Source organism: Typopeltis vanoorti, chromosome 5 (genome assembly GCF_054136105.1).
Source record: "Typopeltis vanoorti isolate ZY-2024b chromosome 5, IOZ_Tvanoo_1.0, whole genome shotgun sequence".
Taxonomy (NCBI): Eukaryota; Metazoa; Arthropoda; class Arachnida; order Uropygi; family Thelyphonidae; genus Typopeltis; species Typopeltis vanoorti.
Window position 1 is genome coordinate 127,191,218 of NC_143553.1, and position 21,655 is coordinate 127,212,872.

At 37.3% G+C, this 21,655-nt stretch overlaps 1 protein-coding gene across 1 annotated transcript in view; it reads right to left on the reverse strand.

The window, feature by feature from the left end:
• htt (huntingtin) overlaps positions 1 to 21,655 on the reverse strand; it is a 1,164,033-nt gene that overhangs the window by 191,837 nt on the left and 950,541 nt on the right. Inside the window, exons 49-50 of the mRNA XM_090393484.1 lie at positions 5,667 to 5,822; positions 4,639 to 4,826 (exon numbers count right to left, since the gene is read on the reverse strand). Coding sequence (XP_090249610.1) covers positions 4,639 to 4,826; positions 5,667 to 5,822 — 344 coding nt within the window. The remainder of the gene's footprint in view (positions 1 to 4,638; positions 4,827 to 5,666; positions 5,823 to 21,655) is intronic.

Consider the following 21,655-nt stretch of genomic DNA (forward strand, 5'->3'; position numbering starts at 1 on the left):
AGGGACTGTTTATCCTTGGCAGAGGATAACATGGAGAAGAGTTTATCGAAATAAAGAAAATAACTAGCAGGCTAAAATTTTTTAGGATTCTTGAAATAATTTCTGAGATTCTAGCAATGTAGGGGACTGGATTCCACATACTGCAGTGGAGTTCTTAGAAACAGGACTGCATGTATCTAAGGACATCATTATCAAACCTCTATTCAAAAGAGCACACAATGTCTTCTCCAATGCAAGTGGCCTTAAAGTAGACAATGTCTCTCTTTTGGGTAGAATTTTGATGATGAAAATGCCAATTTTTCTGCAAAGGCAGGTCTACAATATGCCAAAGGTGCAGGATGTCAAACGGAGAGCTGGAGAGGAGTATGTCTGGAAGAGTTGCTTTTCTATCCCTTCCCATGGTGAATTTACAAGGGCTTTGGATTTTTGTTATGATTGAAGGATTGATCAGCTTCAGAATATGGCCATAATAGCAAAGATGTCATGATGTCACATCTGTGTGGCATACAAACAATGATAGTTAAAGTTGTCAGGATGCAAACAAGGAGTCTTCTAGATGCTTTTGATAATAATTTTCTAGAAGACAGGAAGGGAGAGAGAGTGAACTCCTCACAGTGGTATCTTTGATATTCTTGTATATTTTGTTTTTACAGCTAAAGTAGCCTGAATTCGTGATGAAATTAAACAATATAAGTACATTAGAAGGGAATTTTTTTGCAAAAACTGAGGGATTTCAGCCAATGGAACATTTGTAAATAAAGACAATGTCAACACTAGCCATGGTATCTGTAGTGGAAATAAGTTGTTGATTTTGTCAGGAAATTTGATGAGTTTTTTGTTAAAGCAAAGAGGACAGACCAGTATAGCATCCTTGCTAGGTAAGCCACAGAAATGAGCAGTTCTATCTAGCAAAATGAGATTTCAAATTTTTGATAGTATATTTGACCCAGCTAACAATTTCACCATAAATATTTCATCAGTAGTCCTCGTACATTATTACTGCCATCAACTTGGTTGGACATATTTTCAAAATTCATCTTTATATTTGCTTGTGTGGAAGAAATGAAAGGCTTTCTAGTACTATTATGCAACAAATGTGTTCCGAAGGGTCTACAAAAACAAGTGGGAATATTTTAGTTTATGAACTATTGAGTTCTTTAAAAAAAGTATTGCAGTAGTAAAAAGTTATATTTTTTGTCTCAAAATATGATGCTAGAATTTTGTTTCTATTTTTAAAAACAGAATTTTTCATTTCTGGTATGAATAAGTTTTTCATTGTTGAAAATGAGATTCAGCAGTTCAGATTGCTGTTTATAATAATCAGAATCTCTAACATGCACCACTCCACAAAGCCTCAAATTTATTGATGCACTTGTCCCAGTGATATGTCAGTTTATCAATACCTACTGAAAAAGTCCATGCCCAAAGCCAGTAACCAACATTGAACTGCCCGATGAACTTCCTCATTCATAGTGAAATGCCTTTTGGATAGGTGTTTCTTAAGGGGCTGAACAAATGGAAGTCTGAGGGTGCTGTCTGGGGTAAAGTGATGAACACACATTTTGTCTCCTGTGACTAAGTGAGTGAGAAAATCCTTACCTTTGTTACTGTATCACAACAGATTCTCCAGACACAGCCCCCCATGTGTGTCACCTTTGCTTCTCTGACGATTGCTGGGGTAGCCAGTGGGAGAACACCTTTCAAAAACAGAGGACATCATGAACAATTTCATAAACAGTGAACTTTCAAATTCACCATTGTGCAATTCAATGCAGTTTCACTTGTCAGTCTTCAGGAATGATGCCCTTAATGCTTGAAATGTTGTCTTTTGTCTTGCTCGATGAAGGCCTGCCCACCTGATGTTGATCTTCAATGTCACCACACCAAAAACAGACCTTCTTCTTTGACATCACCTTTCACCAGTTCAAGGTAAATGTCACTTAGTGAAGTCCCTTTTGCTTGCAAAAAATGAATAACTTCATAGACACCTGTTTTGGACCACACTCACATGGTAGCTGCCATCTCGCAATGGGAATTGCCTGTGAGGCAACAGGTACCACACTGCAATGGCGGTCTTTTGGAATGTAATTAAAAGTTCTATCTGTCCATCATGTTTTATCTTATTCTCCTTCATCATTGTTAAGATGGCTCTCATAATATAGAACTAAAAACAACTAACAGTATTGGATGCAACTCATACCATGCAGAATTAATAGCAATTAACACAGCACTGCAATATTTGGACAAACAAAACCTGAAGGAGTTTGTATTTTTCACAGATTCCTTAGCAGCCCTTCAAGCTATTAAGAACTGCTACACTAGCCATCAAGAATACTTAGAGACATAGCAAAAAACATAAACAAACTACATAAGGATTCTGAAATAATCTTCCAATGGATCCCATCCCATGTGGGATTAAAGAGAAATGAAACTGCAGATAAAGTAGCAAAAATGGCCGCAATATCAAGTGATACCACATATTTTGATCTTTTTAAAACCACCCAAAAAGAAAACATAAAAAGAACAATTCTTCAGGACATGACTCACCACTGGTACTTAGCAGAAAATCCAGGAGCTACCATCAACTCCAAGTTTAATTGCAGTGCCACTACCATGATCTCTCGCCTCAAGACCGGCCACACAAGACCAATCAAGTTTAGCAATGGCATAAAAGTCTTCCACACCTGCAAAATCTGTAACATCGAGGAAGCATCACCAATGCATTTGGTAAACTGTATGAACATTTCCAAATGTGAACTCTATAACAACCCAGAAAAGGTGCTGTATAAAATACATGAACTTGACCTCTATGATCTGGTGTAATAATACCATGGGATAATAAAAATTGTTAAGAAAAAAAAAGGGCTACCTTTTGGAAACCCTTCATATATGCTCCCATTTCTGTTTATTTCCAAAACATCAAATGTTCTAACAGTAAAGAGAGATTGCTTAAACAATATTCAAGGAAGCTTCTGAAATGATATCTGTTCCATCCAAAAAAGAACCAAATGTGGTATTAAGCCATGTTTGGTACCCTCTTTTTTTATTGGATATCTGAATTTTGTGGAGCTGAATTAAGATTTAAGATGGTATTAATTTAATTATTCAACCATTATATCCTAATACTGTTTTTCCTTTGTCTGTTAATTTTGCTCTTATTTATAAAATTTGTAGTAACTTATTCTTCCAAAGATGCATGCTATAAGAGAATGTGAAATCATTTAATTAAAAAGTAAAGAAATAATAAAAAAAAGAAATAACAACACAGAAGTGTTTTTGCTTATTTCTGGAATGTTCTCTTAGAGTACATATAGGTTCCTTTCCTGGAAAATATAAGGTTAACTAGAAATGTGATGTGTTCCTTATATTGATGAAACTGAAAGAACAGAATTGGAAAAGAATATAAAGACTATATATTCCGGCCTGGTTGGCCGAGTGGTTAGCGTAGCCGCTCCCCCAACCAAAAGGCTGTGGGTTCGAATCCTGCCACTGGCATGGGCGTTTGTGATTGTCTGTGAAAATACTAGTATGGTGAACAGTAGATTGCATAGATGATGATGATAGCAGTTGCGGTTCGTTGTAGTTGGTGGACTGAGTGGTGGAGACAGAGAGCTATAAGTGCCCTCCCTCGATGAGTCTTTGGAGGTGTCACACATAATAATAATAATATAAAGAACTACCATCCAAATTCTGGTCTTGTATTTTTACGTCTCTCATCCACAAAAGGTTGTAAAGCAGCAAGCACAATCAGTACTGTCGATGGGCTAAAGATTTTTTGTTTATTTTATTTATTTTTTTAACAAAATCTGAAAACCCACTCTAGAGATTAAACATAGTACTTCTTCCAGTCACTTCAGAACTCAAATAAATAGCACTATGATCCCACAAGACAAAATTTACCTACTACCTAAAGACAATCACAAACATCCATTTTTTTAGAATGCAAACCCACAGCCTATAGCTGGGGAGCAGGTATATTAACTACTTGCCAAACAACTGTTGCACATGTTATTAATCATGAATGAAGTGTCAAACGGTGCAGCAATAAAATATTGCTTCTTGAGTTTTTTAAAGCTGATAAGGTGATATTTTAGCACCTTATAGATAATGGGATGAAACAGATAATGGGGTGAAATTATGAAGACTATGGTAATGAACTGTGTTGAGGGATTCAAAGATCTAGACTGCCATCCAGCATCATCTCTTCCAAAGATACCAATGATAATACAACAGTTTTGTTCATAGGAAGGAAGCAGATGTTTACAATGTTCATATCATTATAACTCTAGCTAAAAGTGCATAATAAATTTACATTTTACACTCAACTTTGTTTCTAAATTATTTCAGCTTTGGATGTGTTGTTTCAAGATTAATGACAAAATACAGTGATCAGTGCATCATGAAGGAAATAAATATGAAACAAAGAAAGTCGACTGATTTATTTATACTTAATATTTCATGTTCCCTTTCATTTATTTATATTTGTTTGCATAAATATGATGAATCTGATTTTCAATACATTCTTGTTATATTGTATCCCAACTTCACACAATGCAAAAGTTAGAGAAATTAGAGAAGTATATTTAAAGAACATATTACAAAGGTAATTTTAAAAAACCAACAGTCATTAATACTTACAAACTGGAGTTGTCTATATGCTTTAAAACATAATCCGATGCTGTTGGTAGTAAAGGGAATGACTCATCTCCTTCACCTTGTTCTAATAAATATAAGAGGCCATATAATGATGCAATACGAGTGGGAAGAAATGTACTCTTCAAACTAAGCTCCATTAATTTTCTTAACCTTTCTAGCATATCTTGTTCCTAAGGAGAAAAAGCCACATCACAACAGCAAATTCTACATATCAGATAAACTTTAATTTCAATAACTAACTGCTAAAATTTCATTTAATGAGGATTATTCAAATGAAAAATGAAGTTAGAAACTACACATTTCTTTGTCATGCAATTTTTCTGCATGAGTAATGATCGAGTACTTATAACTCTTCATCCAAACTGAACTGCCTTCATTCTACAACTCTGTTTAGGGATCTCAAAACATGAAAAGCATTAGAGAGAGAGAGAGAGAGCCAGAGGTGGGAAAGGTGTTTCAAATATTCCCCTAATTTTTAAATAGCATTGCAGGTTGATAGTGCTACCATAGTTGATCTAGAAAATCAAACAACAGTATATCCTAGTTGTCAAAGAAAATTTCAGCATAATTTTTCATGCATGGTGTATTCACTGTAAATTTCTGGGTCGCTGAGAGGATGGATAGTATGCATTTCTGATAATCTATCACGGAATTTGGCTCGTAAATTATGAATTGTCAAAAAATTTCTCATCAGACATTTCTTTCACATGCATGTAAATTGGTTGGTATCATAGCTTCTACCACAAAAAAATGATTTACTATGCACTGTTCAACTCTGAATGATTCTTCTGAGTGGTCTGACGGGAATTCATGATTATCACATTAATGCCAATACTTATACACGATAATGAGACTAAAGAGTTTCTTCCTTCCACACACACAAGCAACCATTTTCATGTACTAAGAGAGGAAATGATCATTTGGTCAATTATTGGGATATAGAAAGTTGCATACTTTTCATTTGAATGATCCTACATACAAAGAAAAGCAAAATATTACTAATGGCTCACCATTCCCAATACTGCTGCTGCTTTACAGATTCCAAATATTAAATATTGAGCAATAACTTCATCTTCTGCTGGATGTACTCTCTGTACATCTAATAGCGTATCCAACATCCATTCAAACTGTGCTCGTTCCATAAATATATCAGACAAAATAACTACCTAAAAAGGTGGGAGGGGAAAAATTAATACCAAGACATTTTTAAAGCAACTAAAATATTGAAAGAATGATAAAAAATACTTCAAGACTAATACTGAGCAAAACACATTGCAAATTTTTTTTAGAAACAAAGTAGATGACTCATTAATTTTGACATGCTGAATTTGAACATGAGCTTAAAACAGTTTCAACCCTAGGTTTTTTATGAATAAAAATTGTGTTGATGCAATAACTGTATTTCGTATGAACCTAACAGCATAATGTAGACAGTTGACCCTTGAACAATCAGGGGGTAGGGGTGCCAACCCACTCCCCTGCGCAGTTGAAAATCCATGTATAACTTTCGACTCCCCCCCAAAACTTACCTACTAATAGTTTTGTAAACTTAACTACTTAACCTACTGTTGACTGGAAGGTCTTACCAATAACATAAACAGTTGATTAACACATTTTGTATGTTATATGTATTACATTTATATATATTTTATGTTGGGCCAATACACGAGAGGTTGGTTGATCAACCTATAGCATGTTAGTACTGTATATGGGTAGTGGGTTGGGAAAGGAGAAACTTGTTTACATTTCATTTAAAAGTCTGTCTATTGTATTCCTTGGGAAATACATTGGGAGGGGGGGGGGCGACTATTCCACAGTACAGAAGTAGCAGGGATGAAGGAGGAGAAAAGAAAATTGTTCTGTGGCTTTCAAGGTGTACTGTGAAAGGATGTGGAAGCAGCTGTAAGTGTTCCAATGGGCTTAGTACTGAGTGAGTTGAGGAAATTTGCCATGGAAATATTTATAGAATACACAAATTGCAGAGACCTAACGTCTATGTGAAAGTGAGGAGAGTGGGTTGGTAAGAGAAGGGTCATTTATCAACCTAATTGCTCTCCTCTATATTGAGTTAAGCATTTTGAGGGAGCTTTTAGGAGCCACACTCAAAATGTGAGAGGGGTATTTGATAACTGGGCAGATGTGTGATTTGCATAAGGTTAACAGCTGTTTAGAGGTGAAGTAACATCTTAAGCAAAAGAGAAATCCTAGTTTTTTGGAATAGGGATGCAATGGTTGTGATGTGTTTATGCCATGAGAGGCCTGATGTCAGGGTAATTCCAAGAAGAGAAATCTCATCGTGTCTGGAAATTTAAGTGTTATCAAAAATAATACTGGGGGAAAATGGTTCTATTTTTGTGAGAAATAAGACAGAACTGGGTTTTACTAGCATTGAAGTTGACGTTATCTGAGTCTTATTGGAGGATGGCTTGGAGGTCAGAATTGAGGGCACTAGTGGTTGATGTTCTGTAGGTTGAAGTGAGTTGTGTAGAGTAAGGTTTGTCAAATAAAAGGGAGAAGTGCAATGTGCTGTCACCTGCAAAACTGTGTATTGGGTTGGAGGTCAACTGAAGGAAGTAGGTCATTGATATACAGAAGGAAGTTCATTTCTGGGGGTCACCATCCAACTAATTCTGGGGTTCTACAAGGTTCTGTAGAACCCCAGAATTAGTTGGATGGTGAGAGGATAGGGAACCATCTACCATCACACACATAGTGTGCATCCAAACAGAAAGCTGACAATCCAACTGCAGAAGTCCTGCATTGGATTGCCAAGTTTGCAGTTGGAGTCCAAATGATAAGAGTTTACTTAGTAAGTCTTTGTGCCAGACCCAGTCAAAAGCTTTGGAGATATCAAGTGCAACCACTTGAGATTTTACAAATATCTCCATGGCATTTGTCCAGAGATGGGTGATATATGAGAGTAGATCACCTGTTGATCGGCAGCAACAGATTCCATACTGGTGGTTGGGTAATAGCTGGGTGACCTCAAGGTAGTGTAGGAGTTGAGAATTGATGGTTTTCTCCATCACTTTAGATAGGACTGAGGTGAGTGAGTGAGTGAGATAGGGCAGTAGTTAGATGCCAGTGATTTGTCACCCTTCTTAGGAATGGGTTGAATATAGGCCAATTTCCAGGCTTTGGGATATATATATATATATATATATATATATCAGTGGAGTAAAAGAGTATGTATAGGCAGCATAGAATAGGAATCAGTTCTGATGCACAGATCTTCAAGAATAATTGGAGGAATGCCATCAGGGCCTGGACACTTTTTTGTGTCTAATTTAGACAATAGGTTTCTGATCTCTTTCTGGCAAAAGGATATAGAGGGCATTGTATGTTAGGCAGTTGGAATGACTGAGGGGGGGGGGATTTGCCATTGTCAGTTATGCATGCATTGAAAGCAAAGTGTGAGGCCAGGAGATTAGCTTTTTCTGTGGGTGATGATGTGATAGCGCCATCTGGGTATGATAGGGGTGGGAACAGTTTACGGCAAAAGTTATGACCAATTCCTTTGGCAAGAGACCAAAAGGCATGGCTGCCATTTGGGCAGGCTGTAAGTTTCCTGCTTTTTGCCCGTTCAAATTCTGTTTTGTGAGCATTGATAGTTTCTTGTATCTATTTCTGGCTTTAGTATAAGTACTGAAGGTGGATGTTCTCAATTTGAGCCAGTTGTGATATGCTTGATTTTTCATTTGTACAGCCTTGGCACATCTTTTGCAGAACCAGGGTTTAGATAGGGGATGGCAATTCAGAGAAGTGTGGGGAATGTATGTTTCCATGCCAGTGAGGATTACTTTGTGATAAGTTTCGGTTCATATGTTTGGATTGGAAGATTGTAAACAATAGTCCAACCATGGGAATGAAGCAGAGTGGTCTCAGAGGTTGTCCCACTTGGCACTGTTATAATGCCAAACTACTCTTGTTCTAGGAGTGACTGTAAGTGTTGTTGCTTGAGGGGGGGGGGAGATGAGCACTAGATTGTGGTCGGAATTATCCAGGGGACTGACTATATTCACTGCGTATTTGGAAGGGTCTTTGGTAAGGAAGAGATCTAGGGTATTTGGAGAGTGGTTCGGGTTATCTGGTATTCTGGTAGGCATGTGAACAATTTCTGTAAGGTCGTTAGTGATGGCAAATGTTTCAGCATCTCTGCCTGCAAGATCCAAGGAAAGCCAGTTGGTGTATGGATATTAATATCTCCTAGGAGGATGATTTCGCTGTTAGGAGAGTGGGACTGGAGAAAATCAATTTTTAAGCAGAGGAAACTAAGGAGCTTAGAGTGGTTGGTGGTATTAGGAGAGCGATAGAGACAGCAGATGAATCTGACTGAGTGGGGAAGGGATATTTTCAACCAAAGAAGGTCAAAGTTGGGTTAATCTAGGTTAGATGGTCTCTGGCAGAGTATGTCAGAGCAGATATATGTGCAGACAAAAGGAGTTAAACAGTGTGTAGTTTGAAAGTTTGAGATGGATAGTGCTGAGGGGGAGGTAAGATGAGTTTATGCTAAAAAGAGTAAGTGGGGTTTGGTGGACTGCAGATGGTAGTAGGCAATATTGAGGTTGTAGATGAGGCCACAGATGTTGGTGAAGTGTATATGCAAGAATATGTATTTGATTGCAAGGGTCTTGCATATTTCCTATGCAGTGCCTGCATACTGGTCTTCTTGGTGGTTACTAGTGGTGTCACTTAATTTTTGCATCATTTTGGCTTGTTTGTAGTCTATGATACAACTGTTGTCTCCATTTTGGAGTTTTTCTTCAAGTTGTTCTTCGAAGTTGGTGTCTTTGTTCCCTCTGAACAAATGTTAAGTCAGGTTCAAATATATTTATTGAAAAAAAAAAATCTGCATATAAGTGGACATGCGCAGTTCAAACCCATATATATATATATATGTGTGTGTGTGTGTGTGTGCGCGCGCGCGCGCGCGCGTGAATTTATGGTTTTAAAAATCTGCCACTTATAGCTTGACTCCTTCATGACTTCTTTTCACAACTTCCAAGGATGGAAGGCCATCCTTGGAAGTTGTGAAATAGTCCAGGTGTGGTCCTTTAGCGTTGTATCTTCTCTTTTCTACCATATGAAAGAACTCCCCAGTGTCAACCCTGTAACTACCTCTCAACAGTTTAAATTTTCAGTCATAACACTCCTTCTTTTATCTACCAACTTTGCAACCCACATTCCCTCAGTCTATCCTCATAACTAACATTGTACAGTCATGATATCATTTTTGCTATCTGGCTCAGTAATCTTTCTGAGGTTAATCTATCCCTTTCAAATCCCGGGGATCAAATCTGAGCACAAATAGTCCAGGTGTGATCTGATCAGGGCTTTATACAATGGAGTCAGAACTCCTCTATCTCTGCTCATCTGCACCCTTCTTAATATAACAGCAATCCTCTGGGCTACCTTCACCACTTTTGTGACATGCCTCCTGAGCTTCCAAGTTTCTCTCAATCACCACCCCAAGATCCCTTGCCGCCTCCACTTTCTCCAACAAAGTATGTAGCCTCCCATCATGGAGGTGTGGTCTGGGATACATCAATGTAGCCTCCCATCAATGTATCCCAGATTTCAGGAGTTTACATTCTGATATTTCCATTCATTTGCCCATCTATCCAAGCTTATTCAAGTCTTCGTTTTTATTTTATTTTGTTTTTATATTGAGCCCATATATGAGATGTTGATTAATCAACCAATAGTAAATTAGTGCTGTGTATGGTACTGCTTGGAAGGAGCAGTACCCCTTGGTACTGCTCCTTCACCTTGCTCTACCATATGAAAGAACTCCCCAGTGTCAACCCTGTAACTATCTCTTAACAGTTTAAATGATTCAATCATAACACTTCTCCTTTTATCTACCAAATTTTGCAATCATATTCCCTCAATCTATCCTCATAACTAACATTGTACAGTCCTGATATCATTTTTGTTATCAGTCTCTGTAATCTTTCCATGATATTCCCTTTATCATTGGCGCACCCAGGGAAGGAGCCAAGGGGCCCTGGCTTCCCCCAAAAGAAAAAGGAAAAAAAATACTAGAAAATTTTCCAAAAATCTTTTCCTAATTAAAATTCTTTATTTTTTTATTTATGTTGTGTTGCATCTTCTCTTTCTATACTACTTATGAATTAGTGGTCATATAAGGGGAATACCCTCTGGCTCTCGGGAATCATGGCTGTTGTGAACGCAAGGCGAACGAAGTAGTGCTCAGGCGATACTTTGTCCGAGTCGGCCCAGAGATCACAGGTATCATGTACTGGCGATCACTGCAGATGCTAAGTCATAGGTCGTATGCAATGCGTTGTGTGTATTCTCAAATCATCTACTCAACTCCCCCCCCCCCCCCCCCCAAGATTAAATCCTGAATGTTATATAGATGTGTATGGCAATTTTTTTTTGAGGGATATTCCTTTCAGTCAGTATATGCATTTCATGTATTTTATGTTTGTTTTACACAATCTGGAAAAATTTTACTGGAGAATAATTAGAGAACAAGATGGTTTCCAATTGTCTTCTTTATCCAGTAAGTGTTTTTATGTCCATAGATATGCGTGTTCATGAGGACCAATTTGTGGGATAAAATGCCTGAGTTTTTGGGAGTAAAACCTGGCCATCTCCACATGAGACTGGATTACTCAACTTCAGCTGAAGAGGAGTGATAAAAATTCTTCACATCATGCATGGGATTTGAACACAGGTCTTTCTAACTAAAGTGCTTTGACCCTGAACTACAAAGGCTTCATTATTATTAGTAGTATTAGTATGGTGACGTCTACACACACATACACTGATTTGGTATTTGAATCTTTTACAAAATTTGTGGAGCCATTCCATTTCAGTTTATCTATATTCAGGGCCTCAAAGGGACAACATGTCAACAATTTATATTGCAATAACTCTCTAACTTCGCGGAATACACGGAAATGTCAGAATTTGTATAAAATGCAGAAGAAGTCTATATGGTTCAGTTTTAGTTCCAACAGGACCATTTTTATTAGAAAATTTTGGTAAAGAAGTTTCAAAATGATAATAATTCTGCTCTAGTTGGATAAAATTTTATAGTTAAGATCTATATTAAAATTTGTTGGTTTTGATTTCAATCTGATCATTATTGTTGTGAAAAAATTAGGGAGAACAAACTTTTTTGTTTAGAGATAAATCACTATCTACACAACGAAGTAGCAGGTATGCTTCAGAATAATGTTATAAAAAACAACAAATAATTATAACATCTCAATGAACACCTACATATATTGTCTACATCTTGGGCGACATTAGGTATTTCTACTGAACACTTTAAAACAATAATTTTCAAGAAAATTTATCTTTTGATAAATTATGAAAGAATTAATCAAAAAATTACTGGTGAATTGTTTTTCAGGCCAATTACATTTGTGATGAATTGTCCCATGATGAACCGTTGTTCGATGAATTGTTTATTCAATAAATTACTTTTTTGATGAACTGCAATTCACGAAATTGAATATTCAAAGAAATGCTTTTTGATGAATGGATAGAGATGAATTTTTAAGGAAACATGTGCTTTAACTTAAATATCAGCTTATAATGTGGCACCCCATCAAATGCCTTTGTAAAATACAAAAAACTGGCAGTATATTCCTTTCCCCCCTCATCAACTGATCTTGTTACTTCCTTACAGATTAACAAAACCCAAGTGCTCCTTAAAAAATTCATGCTGACCCTCACAGATAACTTTACCTCATCTGCTGAATGCTGTATACAATATCATTGATTTTCCAAAATGTTAACAACTACAGAAGAAATACTAACTGGCCTATAATTTGACACTTCCATTCTACAACCAGCCTTATGCAATGGGACTATCTTACTCTCATTCCACTCCTTGGGCACCTTTCCCATAGCCAGACTCTCACTGAAAAGTCAAGTCATGGAGCTGCCAGTTCCTTAGTACATTCTCCAAAAACATGGTGAAATCCCATCCAGTCACATTGTGTAATTCACATCTGGAGTACTCAGTATCTGAAATGCAGTCTCCCCTTGCACTTCTAAACCTCAAACCCTCCCCATCACTCCAGTATTCTCCAGGATGAAATACCTCAATAAAGTGATCATTACACAACTCCACTATGTTCTCTGCATTAGTCACTCTATTCCCATCTTTGTCTAACAATTTATTCTTCCACAATCATTTCTCCTCCTACTTGCACACAATGAAAGAATTCCTTAGGATTTTTCTTGTATCTCAGGGCCAATCTTTTCTCATATTCAAGTTTTGCCTTCATTATCATGCTAGTCACTCTCCTAGCCTTAGTCTTATATTCTTCATGTATCTGCACTGCACTCCTCTTCTTAATATCTCTTTCATAACATTTTTCACCAGTTTCCATCTAATAAATATTTCTTGACTAGGCTAATAATAAACGAGTCTAGTGAAGAAATATTTCTTCACTTCCAAGCTAATAATAAATTAGCCTAGTAGAACTCCCCATGCAGATTTCTAATATTATTATAATCACTTACTTTATAATTTCACAAAAATTCCTTTTCCCTTGATACTCCTCCATGTCTATTCATTTTCCAAGTGAAAATCACATGGACACTCTCTCCAGCAGGAGTAAAGATGCCATCTCAGGTAAGGTCAGGTCCTCTGATGCTAAATCCAAAACTCTTGAATCATGTGTTCCTTCAAATACATGTTGCCTAAGATATTTGTCCCTTAAGAATTCCAGAAATTCCATTCCCTTAATGCTACATGCACTTTCCTTTTTCCAACTTATACTTTTATAGTTAAAATTGTCCATAATAATTATTCATTCTATTCACATTCACCATGCTCAAATGCCTAAACATCTCCTGCACTTCACCCTCTATGTTCTTGGGTTGAGAGCAGCACCATACTAAATATCTTGTCCTGCCCCACCTCACATCATATGTTCTCAAAACCATAAGTACCATTTTTCTCCAAATTCTACACTCTGAGATGACACAGCTCATCACTTGTCATAAGTATATATAATACTCCACCACTGTTTATACCCTTCCTATCCTGCAAAATGCTATAACCTGCTACTTCTATTCCTGTCAGCATATCAGCAACATCAATCCATCTCCTTTATTCCAGATACTCCTGGCATTCATATAAAGAAACATCAACACATTGTCATTGTTTCTATACCTATCATTATTCCCTTCAGACTCCACTGGATTCTGCATTACACCATATGTTTCCCCCTTCTCCCAAGTGACTATTCTCATAAGAGACCACTTTGATAACCCTAGTTTCTCTGCACCAACATTCTCACCTGCATGGAGAATAGCATTCTCTTCAGATGAATATGACCTTTATCAATCAAGTGCACATCATCTCTCACATACAGTTTGTATCTATCCTCAAATGCACTCCATACATCTACATAATCCAAGTCTCTCTTTCAACACATTCTGGCTCTCAAACCATTCATTATTTGCCCTCTTCTCATCAGCTCTGCATTATCATATGAAGGTAACATACCTGTATTATCTGCTGTACAGCCTCAAGCATTAACCTCAGATCTCTCACTACATGATTCACACTGCCTCTTAAGTCATTCATAGTTACAATCACCTCATCCACTTTCTCACCCCTTGATTGCCATAATTGCACTGTCTACTGTTTCTCCAGGCAAACACTCCTCTGGCATTCTATTTTGTACTTTATGGATCATCACAGAATCTCCATGCATCACACCTCTAACCACTCTGTTCCTTCCTTGTTCAACTGAATCCCTCACTCACTCTCTCTTCTGATACTTTCACTCCTTGCTCTCCCACTTAACTGCCTTCCTGTCATCTCTTCATTGCTGGCTCTTGCACTGTTCTTGACTCTGGTTTTCCTATTCCCTCTTCTATTATTCCCATAACTTTTCTCTCCTTCTCTCATATGTTTGTCATTTCTTCTTTCATGCTTCTTAACTCATTCCTCAAGTAATTTCCTGACAAAATTGTTTGCCATATTCTTCACTGACAACACTAAAGTCAGAAACAAAGAAATCCAAATGTGAATGTGCTGATCTTTAATGGCATTTTGCAATTCAGTGCTTGTAGAATTTTGTGAAAGACATGTTCACAGCATGTCTTTACATCTCTGTAATAATTTCAACAGATCCCACAGAAATTGGAAGAGCAGTTTTAAAAATCTGCCATGCTGGTTTTTAAATATCTTAGGTGTCACTGAAGGAATTGTGCTTTGTAGTATGAATCAGACATTAAAAAAAAAAAATCTTTAAAAAAAATCTTTTTAAATTGATTAATCAATTTAAATTTATTTATCAATCAAGTGCACATCATCTCTCACATACAGTTTGTATCTATCCTCAAATGCATTGATAAATTTTCATTAAACCAAGTTTAATGTGGAGAAAGAGACTTTACCACTTTGAGGTTACTACAAGTGTTCCACCTATATTTTTTGTGGTTAATAAATTCAAAAAGCAAACTCATACTCTCATAAGATTTTTCAAAGCAGATAGATACATATGGGACTAGAATAGAGGGTTATTTATTTCCAATGTTTAAAAGCAGTCTTCAAACTAAGGTGTTATACATCTTATGCTTGACTGACCAAGCAGATGGCATTTCCACTCTTCAACTAATAGGCTGGGAGTTCAAATCTCACAACAAGTATGAATGTCTGTGAATTTCTTTAACAGTAGGGAAGTTCATCACCTAGCATGAGACTGCTTATTGGTTGAATAAAGTGGCTTGAAAGAGTTTATGTATGGTCTCTAGAGCAGATTTTTCTGGATTATTTAGTTTTATCATACCCACAGTATATGATAGGTTTACAACCTTCTGTGGGTAGATTCACATTTAAAAAAATGTAAAAGCAAACGCATTCACAGACATAATGATTTCTCCCCAGTGTTTTGATTTCTGCATTAACCTAATTGAAAAACACAGAAAGAAATACTTCTGAGTGTAGAGAATGAGAGAACAAGCGTACAAGACAAACAGGGAGACTCAGGGTGAACAAGAGAATACAGCCCGAGAAAGATCGATGCTCCAAGAGGATGTGAATATGTGCATAGACAAGAAGGTAACGAGATGGAGTGGGATGCAGGGGGGAACAGTTGGATTTGAAGAAGATTCTAGAATGAGTAAGGAGAAAAGAAATGGCTCAAGGGACGTATGGAGGTCACATATGATAAGAGGTATCAGTGAACCTTGTTATAGATCCAGGAATGAGGTTATGTTTTGTATATGAATGCTAGAAGTATCAGAAACAAATAAAAGAGAAACGAAATGGTTGCATTGACTGAGTTCATTCACCCAAAATTGTTGGAATAAGTGAGACATGGTTGGATGAGGATGACATCCTGACAACAAGAGAGAGAGATTGAAGGGTATGATGTATTTCATGAAGATAGAAAGGGTAAAAAGGGAGGAGGAGTGCTACTGATGATAGCACTCAACTTCCCTTTATGAAAAAGAATGAGAAAGAGATATGTCCATGCACGGTAGAGATGCAAGGGGGAAATAGTGGTAATGGTTTTGAGGCAGTATGGTGTGAGATAGAGGCAAACAGAATTGAAATACTTTGTTGCATGTTGCTATAGACTGGGTAACGTGGAGGGTAGTGACCATGAAATGTATAAGCAAATTAGCCAAGCAAATGGGAAAAGTATGTAACAGAGGACCACGAGGATTGAGGGTCTTGGATTTGATCATCTGATCAGAGTACGTTATTACACCTCCAAATCAAAAAATTAAAATAATCAGAGAAAATTTGTTGAATGATTTGTAATTCTAATTTACTGCATAGAAAATAATTATTACCAAATATGAATTAGCATCTTCTAAATCTATGTACTTTGTAAATTATATAACCATGTAAACACATAAAAATGTGACAAATTATAAGAAAACTGTTATTTGAAAACATTCACAAAATTAAGAGTAATTTTTAACATGGTTCAAAATATGAGAATAATGCAAAAATAAATGTACAAAAATTACAGTCAAAGGGAAACAACATGATAATTAGTACTTTGTTGTATCCTCCCCTAGCACTTTTATGACCAATCGTAAATGGTTGAGCACATTATTTACTAGTGGCAGTCTTTTTTTTATCAAAACATGCCCAACCAGAAATTGCAGACTAGAAACAAATTCATTTTTGTCTCTTGGGGCAATTTCTTGAAGATATTTCATAATTGCACACAAATTCTCAATGGGGTTAAATCTAGTGAATTTGCCAGCCAAGGAATTACATTGATTTGCCTTTCTTTGAGCCATCTCTTGTAGTGATCTTGGAGGTGTGACAAGAAGCTGAATCTTGCTGAAAAAGGAAATCACCATCACATAAATCTTCTAATGCCGGTAATGTGAAGTGCTCAAGAATTTCTTGGTACCCTTTGGAATCGACTCTTTCGTAGACAATACATAGCCTTCTTGGTTATAACCCGTTAATGATAAGATACTTTCTATTAGTGGTAGTTTATGCACCCCACATGGATAGGCCTGATGAAGAGAGTGAGGAATTTTATAAAAACTTACAGATTGTTTTGGACTATATTAAAGTAGCAGTAATTTACTTTTGTCTATAATGCCAGCCTCTCTGTCATCCTGCATGATCTCATATCATTTTCATTGAGTACTGCTCTTCCCAGGGTTGCATCATCAGCAAACTGAATATTTCCCCATAAATAATTTCCTATATCACTGCTGTATAAGTTAAACAGCAGCAGCAGATTAAATACTCTAGGTACATTTAATTACCTGCAATCTCCCATACTCAACTACCCCATACAAACTCTTATATCTATCTATCAGCCACTACCCCCCCCCCCCCCCCATATGCTCTAATTTATACAAGACAGTTCCATGGGGAATACAGTCAATGCCTTTCCAAAATCCAGTGGTATTAATGACTAGCCATTTTTTTTTATCCAAGTCAAATGTTGCTTTATTATAAAAAAGTAAGCTAATTACTAAGGCAAGACCTATTTTTCACAAAACCATACTGCCCACTATAAAGCCACCCAGTCCTGAATGTGGTCTTTTCCCAACTTCTTCAATACTTAACCACCACTCCTGAGTTAATCTGCAAGTTTTGTTTTAGGGCCTCCTTCACGCAGTTGAACTATTTTGGTTCTTTCCATTCCCAAAGTACAATCCCAAACTTGTTCAAAGGAAGTGAAAATTCCCTTGTACATTCTCATAACATACAAGCTGATAATGATCAAAATATTCACTATAAATAAACTATTTTGCTTGCTTCTGTCCACTTCCTACTTCCAACGAATGTTAGGGTAAGAAGTACATAGTAATTCTTCCTTTTACTTGCCACTTCCTCTTATAATACAAGATATAAAATGTGATAATATGATGTTCTAAGCCAGGGAATGTGGAGAATACTGATTGTAAAATGTTAAGGCAAATAGATGTCAACTTGGAGAAGTTTTGTGGAGGGAGGAATTGGAAGGGCGGGATATCATTAGTGCTTGAGAAAATGTGAAGCAATATTTGTTAGCAGCAATGGTAAGCTGTATTCCATGAGTGAAGAAGAGGACACAATTTGAAGTAAAGTGGATGACAAACAATATTAAACAGGTACTGCATGCGAAAAAGAGGCTATGGAAGAGATATAAGATAGGTGAAGAGAAGATGCATGAAGAATACAAGACACAGGCCAGGAGAGTGACTAGTATGGTAAGGAAGGCAAAACTGGAATATGAGTAAAGATTGGCCCATAGATCCAAGGAAAATCCTAGGGAATTTTTTAGCTATGTGGTCAGTAGGACCACATAGCTAAAAAATAGGAGAAATGACTGTGGAAGAATGAGATTGTGGGATAAAAATGTGAATAGAGTGACTGATACAGAGGACATTGTGGAATTGTTCAATGAACACTTTATTGGAGTGTTTCATTCTGGAGGAGTCAATTTGAATACTAGAGGGATAGTGCAGGTTTGAGGTTTAGAGGTGCACGAGGAGAGTGTATTCCAAATACTGAGTACTCTGGATGTCAGTAAAGCTGTGGGACTGGATGGTATTTCACCACGAGTTTTGAGAGAATGTGCTAGGGAACTGACAGTACCCTTGATCTGGCTTTTCAATGAAAGTTTGGCTGCGGGAAAGGTGCCCATGGAATGGAAGGAAGATAAGATAGTGCCGTTGCATAAGGGTGGTAGCAGACTGGAAGTGTCTAATTATAGGCCAGTTTGTGTGTCATCAGTAGTTAGTAAGATCTTGGAGAAAGTAGTGAGGGACCGTATACAGCATTGGGCAGATGAGGGTAATGTTATCTGAGAGTCAACATGGATTTGTGAAGAGGCGCTCTTGTTTTAGCAATATGCTAGCCTGTTATAATAAAGTTACAAGAGCATTAGATGAGGGAAAGGCATATACTGCCATTTTCCTAGACTTAACAAAGACATTTGACAGGGTGCCACATGATAAGCTGATATTCAAGTTGCAGCACATGGGTCTGGATGTCAGATTGGTCAACTGGATTCAGGATTGGCTCTCTGATACCTATTGGATACCTATTGTGTATGGTGGAGCAATATCAAAGAGGTAGAAGGTTACAAGTGGGGTTCCACAGGGCTCAGTACTGGGACCTATATTGTTTAACCTTAATATCAATGACACTGTCTGTGGATTGCAAGGGGATATGCAGTTGTTTAAGGATGATGCGAAGCTGTGAGGGGGTTATTAGTAATAGTGCAGATGTGGTAGCCCTGCAAGAGGATTTGAATAAGCTAGATAGATGGGAAAATGAATTAGGGATGTCAGTTTAATGCAGCAAAATGTAAGGTCTTGAAGTTTGGGACGCTGCATACTATATTGGAGGAGTTAAACTGGAAGAAGTAGGAGAGACAAGAGATCTGGGGTTGATGATTGATAGAAACCTGAAATTTAGGGGACATATTGCAAAGGTAGTGAAGGTAATACAGAGGATTGCTGCAATAATGAGAAGGACATTGACCTGCAGAGATAAAAGGGTTATCATTCTGTTGTATAAGACTGATCAGACCACACTTAGACTATTGTTCTCAGATCTGGTCCCCAGGATTTGAAGGGGATAAATTAACTGTGGAAAGGGTACAAAGGCAGATAACAAAGATGGTGTCAGGACTGTACAATGGTAGTTATGAGGATCGGCTGAGGGAATGTGGACTGCAGAGTTTGGTGGATAGAAGAAGGAGAGGTGATATGATTGAGACTTTTAAACTGTTGAGAAGTGGTTACAGGGTTGACACTGGGGAGTTCTTTTGCTTGGTTGAACAGCAGGAAGGAGTCATGACAAGGGGCCATCCCTGGAAGTTACAAAAGGAAACTGTGAGAAAGAGGGTGAGGAGTGGTTTCTTTGCATGGAGGATGGTTGAACCATGGAATGCATTGCCTGATAGTGTGGTGAGAGCGAGAACAGTCAATGCGTTTAAGAAGTGGTATGATAACTTTGTGTTTCCTAGGGGGGACCTCCCTCGATGAGTCTTTTGACTCCATGGAGGCCTGAATAATAATAATTAGTTGGGCATGTAAAAAGAAGGTGATTCTGATGGGAGACTTTAATTGCAGGAATATAGAATGGAAAGAGGAGATAGTGTATAGGAACAAGGAGAGTGAGTTTGTTGAATTTCTCAGAGATAAATATCTTAAGCAGCATGTGACTGAAGCAACCAGAGGCTTTAATGTCTTGGATTTGGTGATAACTTCACAAGAAGTAATTGTTAATGAGGTGTTGACACTACCACTGGTTGGTGAGAGAGTGATCATAAGGTACTTGTTTGGGAAGTGATGAAACAAGAAAAGGTTACTACCAAAAATGGATATATGTTGAAGTACAAAGCAGGTAAGATGTTTGACAATGTGTGGAAACTCACAAGGCAGTATCTGACAAAAGCAATGTATAACTGCATACCAAGGGTTAAGCAAGTAAATAGAGTAGAAATGGATGAACAATGAAATAAATCAAGCTGTGTTGGGAAAGAAAAGGCTATGAAGAAAGTACAAAGCATTTGGTGGTGATTGGATCCATGAAGAGTATAAGGTACAGGCTTGAAAGGTGATGAGCATGGTAATGAAAGAAAAGGTGCAGTATGAGAAGAGATGGGTTGGTCGGGCCAAGGTTAAATCAAGGGAATTTTTCTGCTATATGACAAGAAAGAGAAAGCATAATTACACCAGTTTGACACTGGTGGATCAGCAGAATAACTGTTGCAAAGGATATAGTAGAATTATTGAACAAGCAATTTATCAGCATATATCATACTGGTGTAAATAATGTAGTGCAATATATATATGGAAGGGAGGCAAGTATTAGGAGAATTGGAAGTGAAAGAAGCGAAGGTATATCAGGTGTTGGTTGGATTAGACGTTACTAAATCTGGAGGAATAGATGACATATCACCATGTATTCTTCTTAAGGAATGTGCACCACAGTTGGCTATGCTCTTGATAAGGTTATTTAATGAAAGTCTTGCAGTGGGTAGGGTTCCTCAGAAGTGGAAAGAAGGCAAAATAGTACCACACCACAAACATGGTTCTAGGACAGAAGTTTCCGATTATGGACCAGTCTGTATAACTGCAGTTGTGGTCAAGGTGTTGGAGAGATTGGTTAGGAATAGAATACAGGATTGAGTTAATGGACACAGCATTCTTTATAATGGTCAGCTGGATTTGTATAGGGCGGGTCTTGTTTTAGCAATTTACTTGCATTTTATGAAAGGGTAGCGGGTGTGTTAGATAAGGGTTAATCATATACAGTGATATTCTTGGACGTTGCAAAAGCATTTGGTAGATTACCACACGATAATTTGGTACAAGCTGCAGGGGGATAGAAATAAATACTGTATTGGTTAGATGAATCGAAGATTTACTCTCTGAATGATACCAGCAGGTTGTGTATGATGAAGCCATGTCTCAGAAAAGGAAGGTGACCAGTGGCATGCTTCAGGATTCTGTTCTTGGATATCATTAGTTTAACTTATTTGTTAATGATATTTCATGTGGATTGATTGGGCATCTT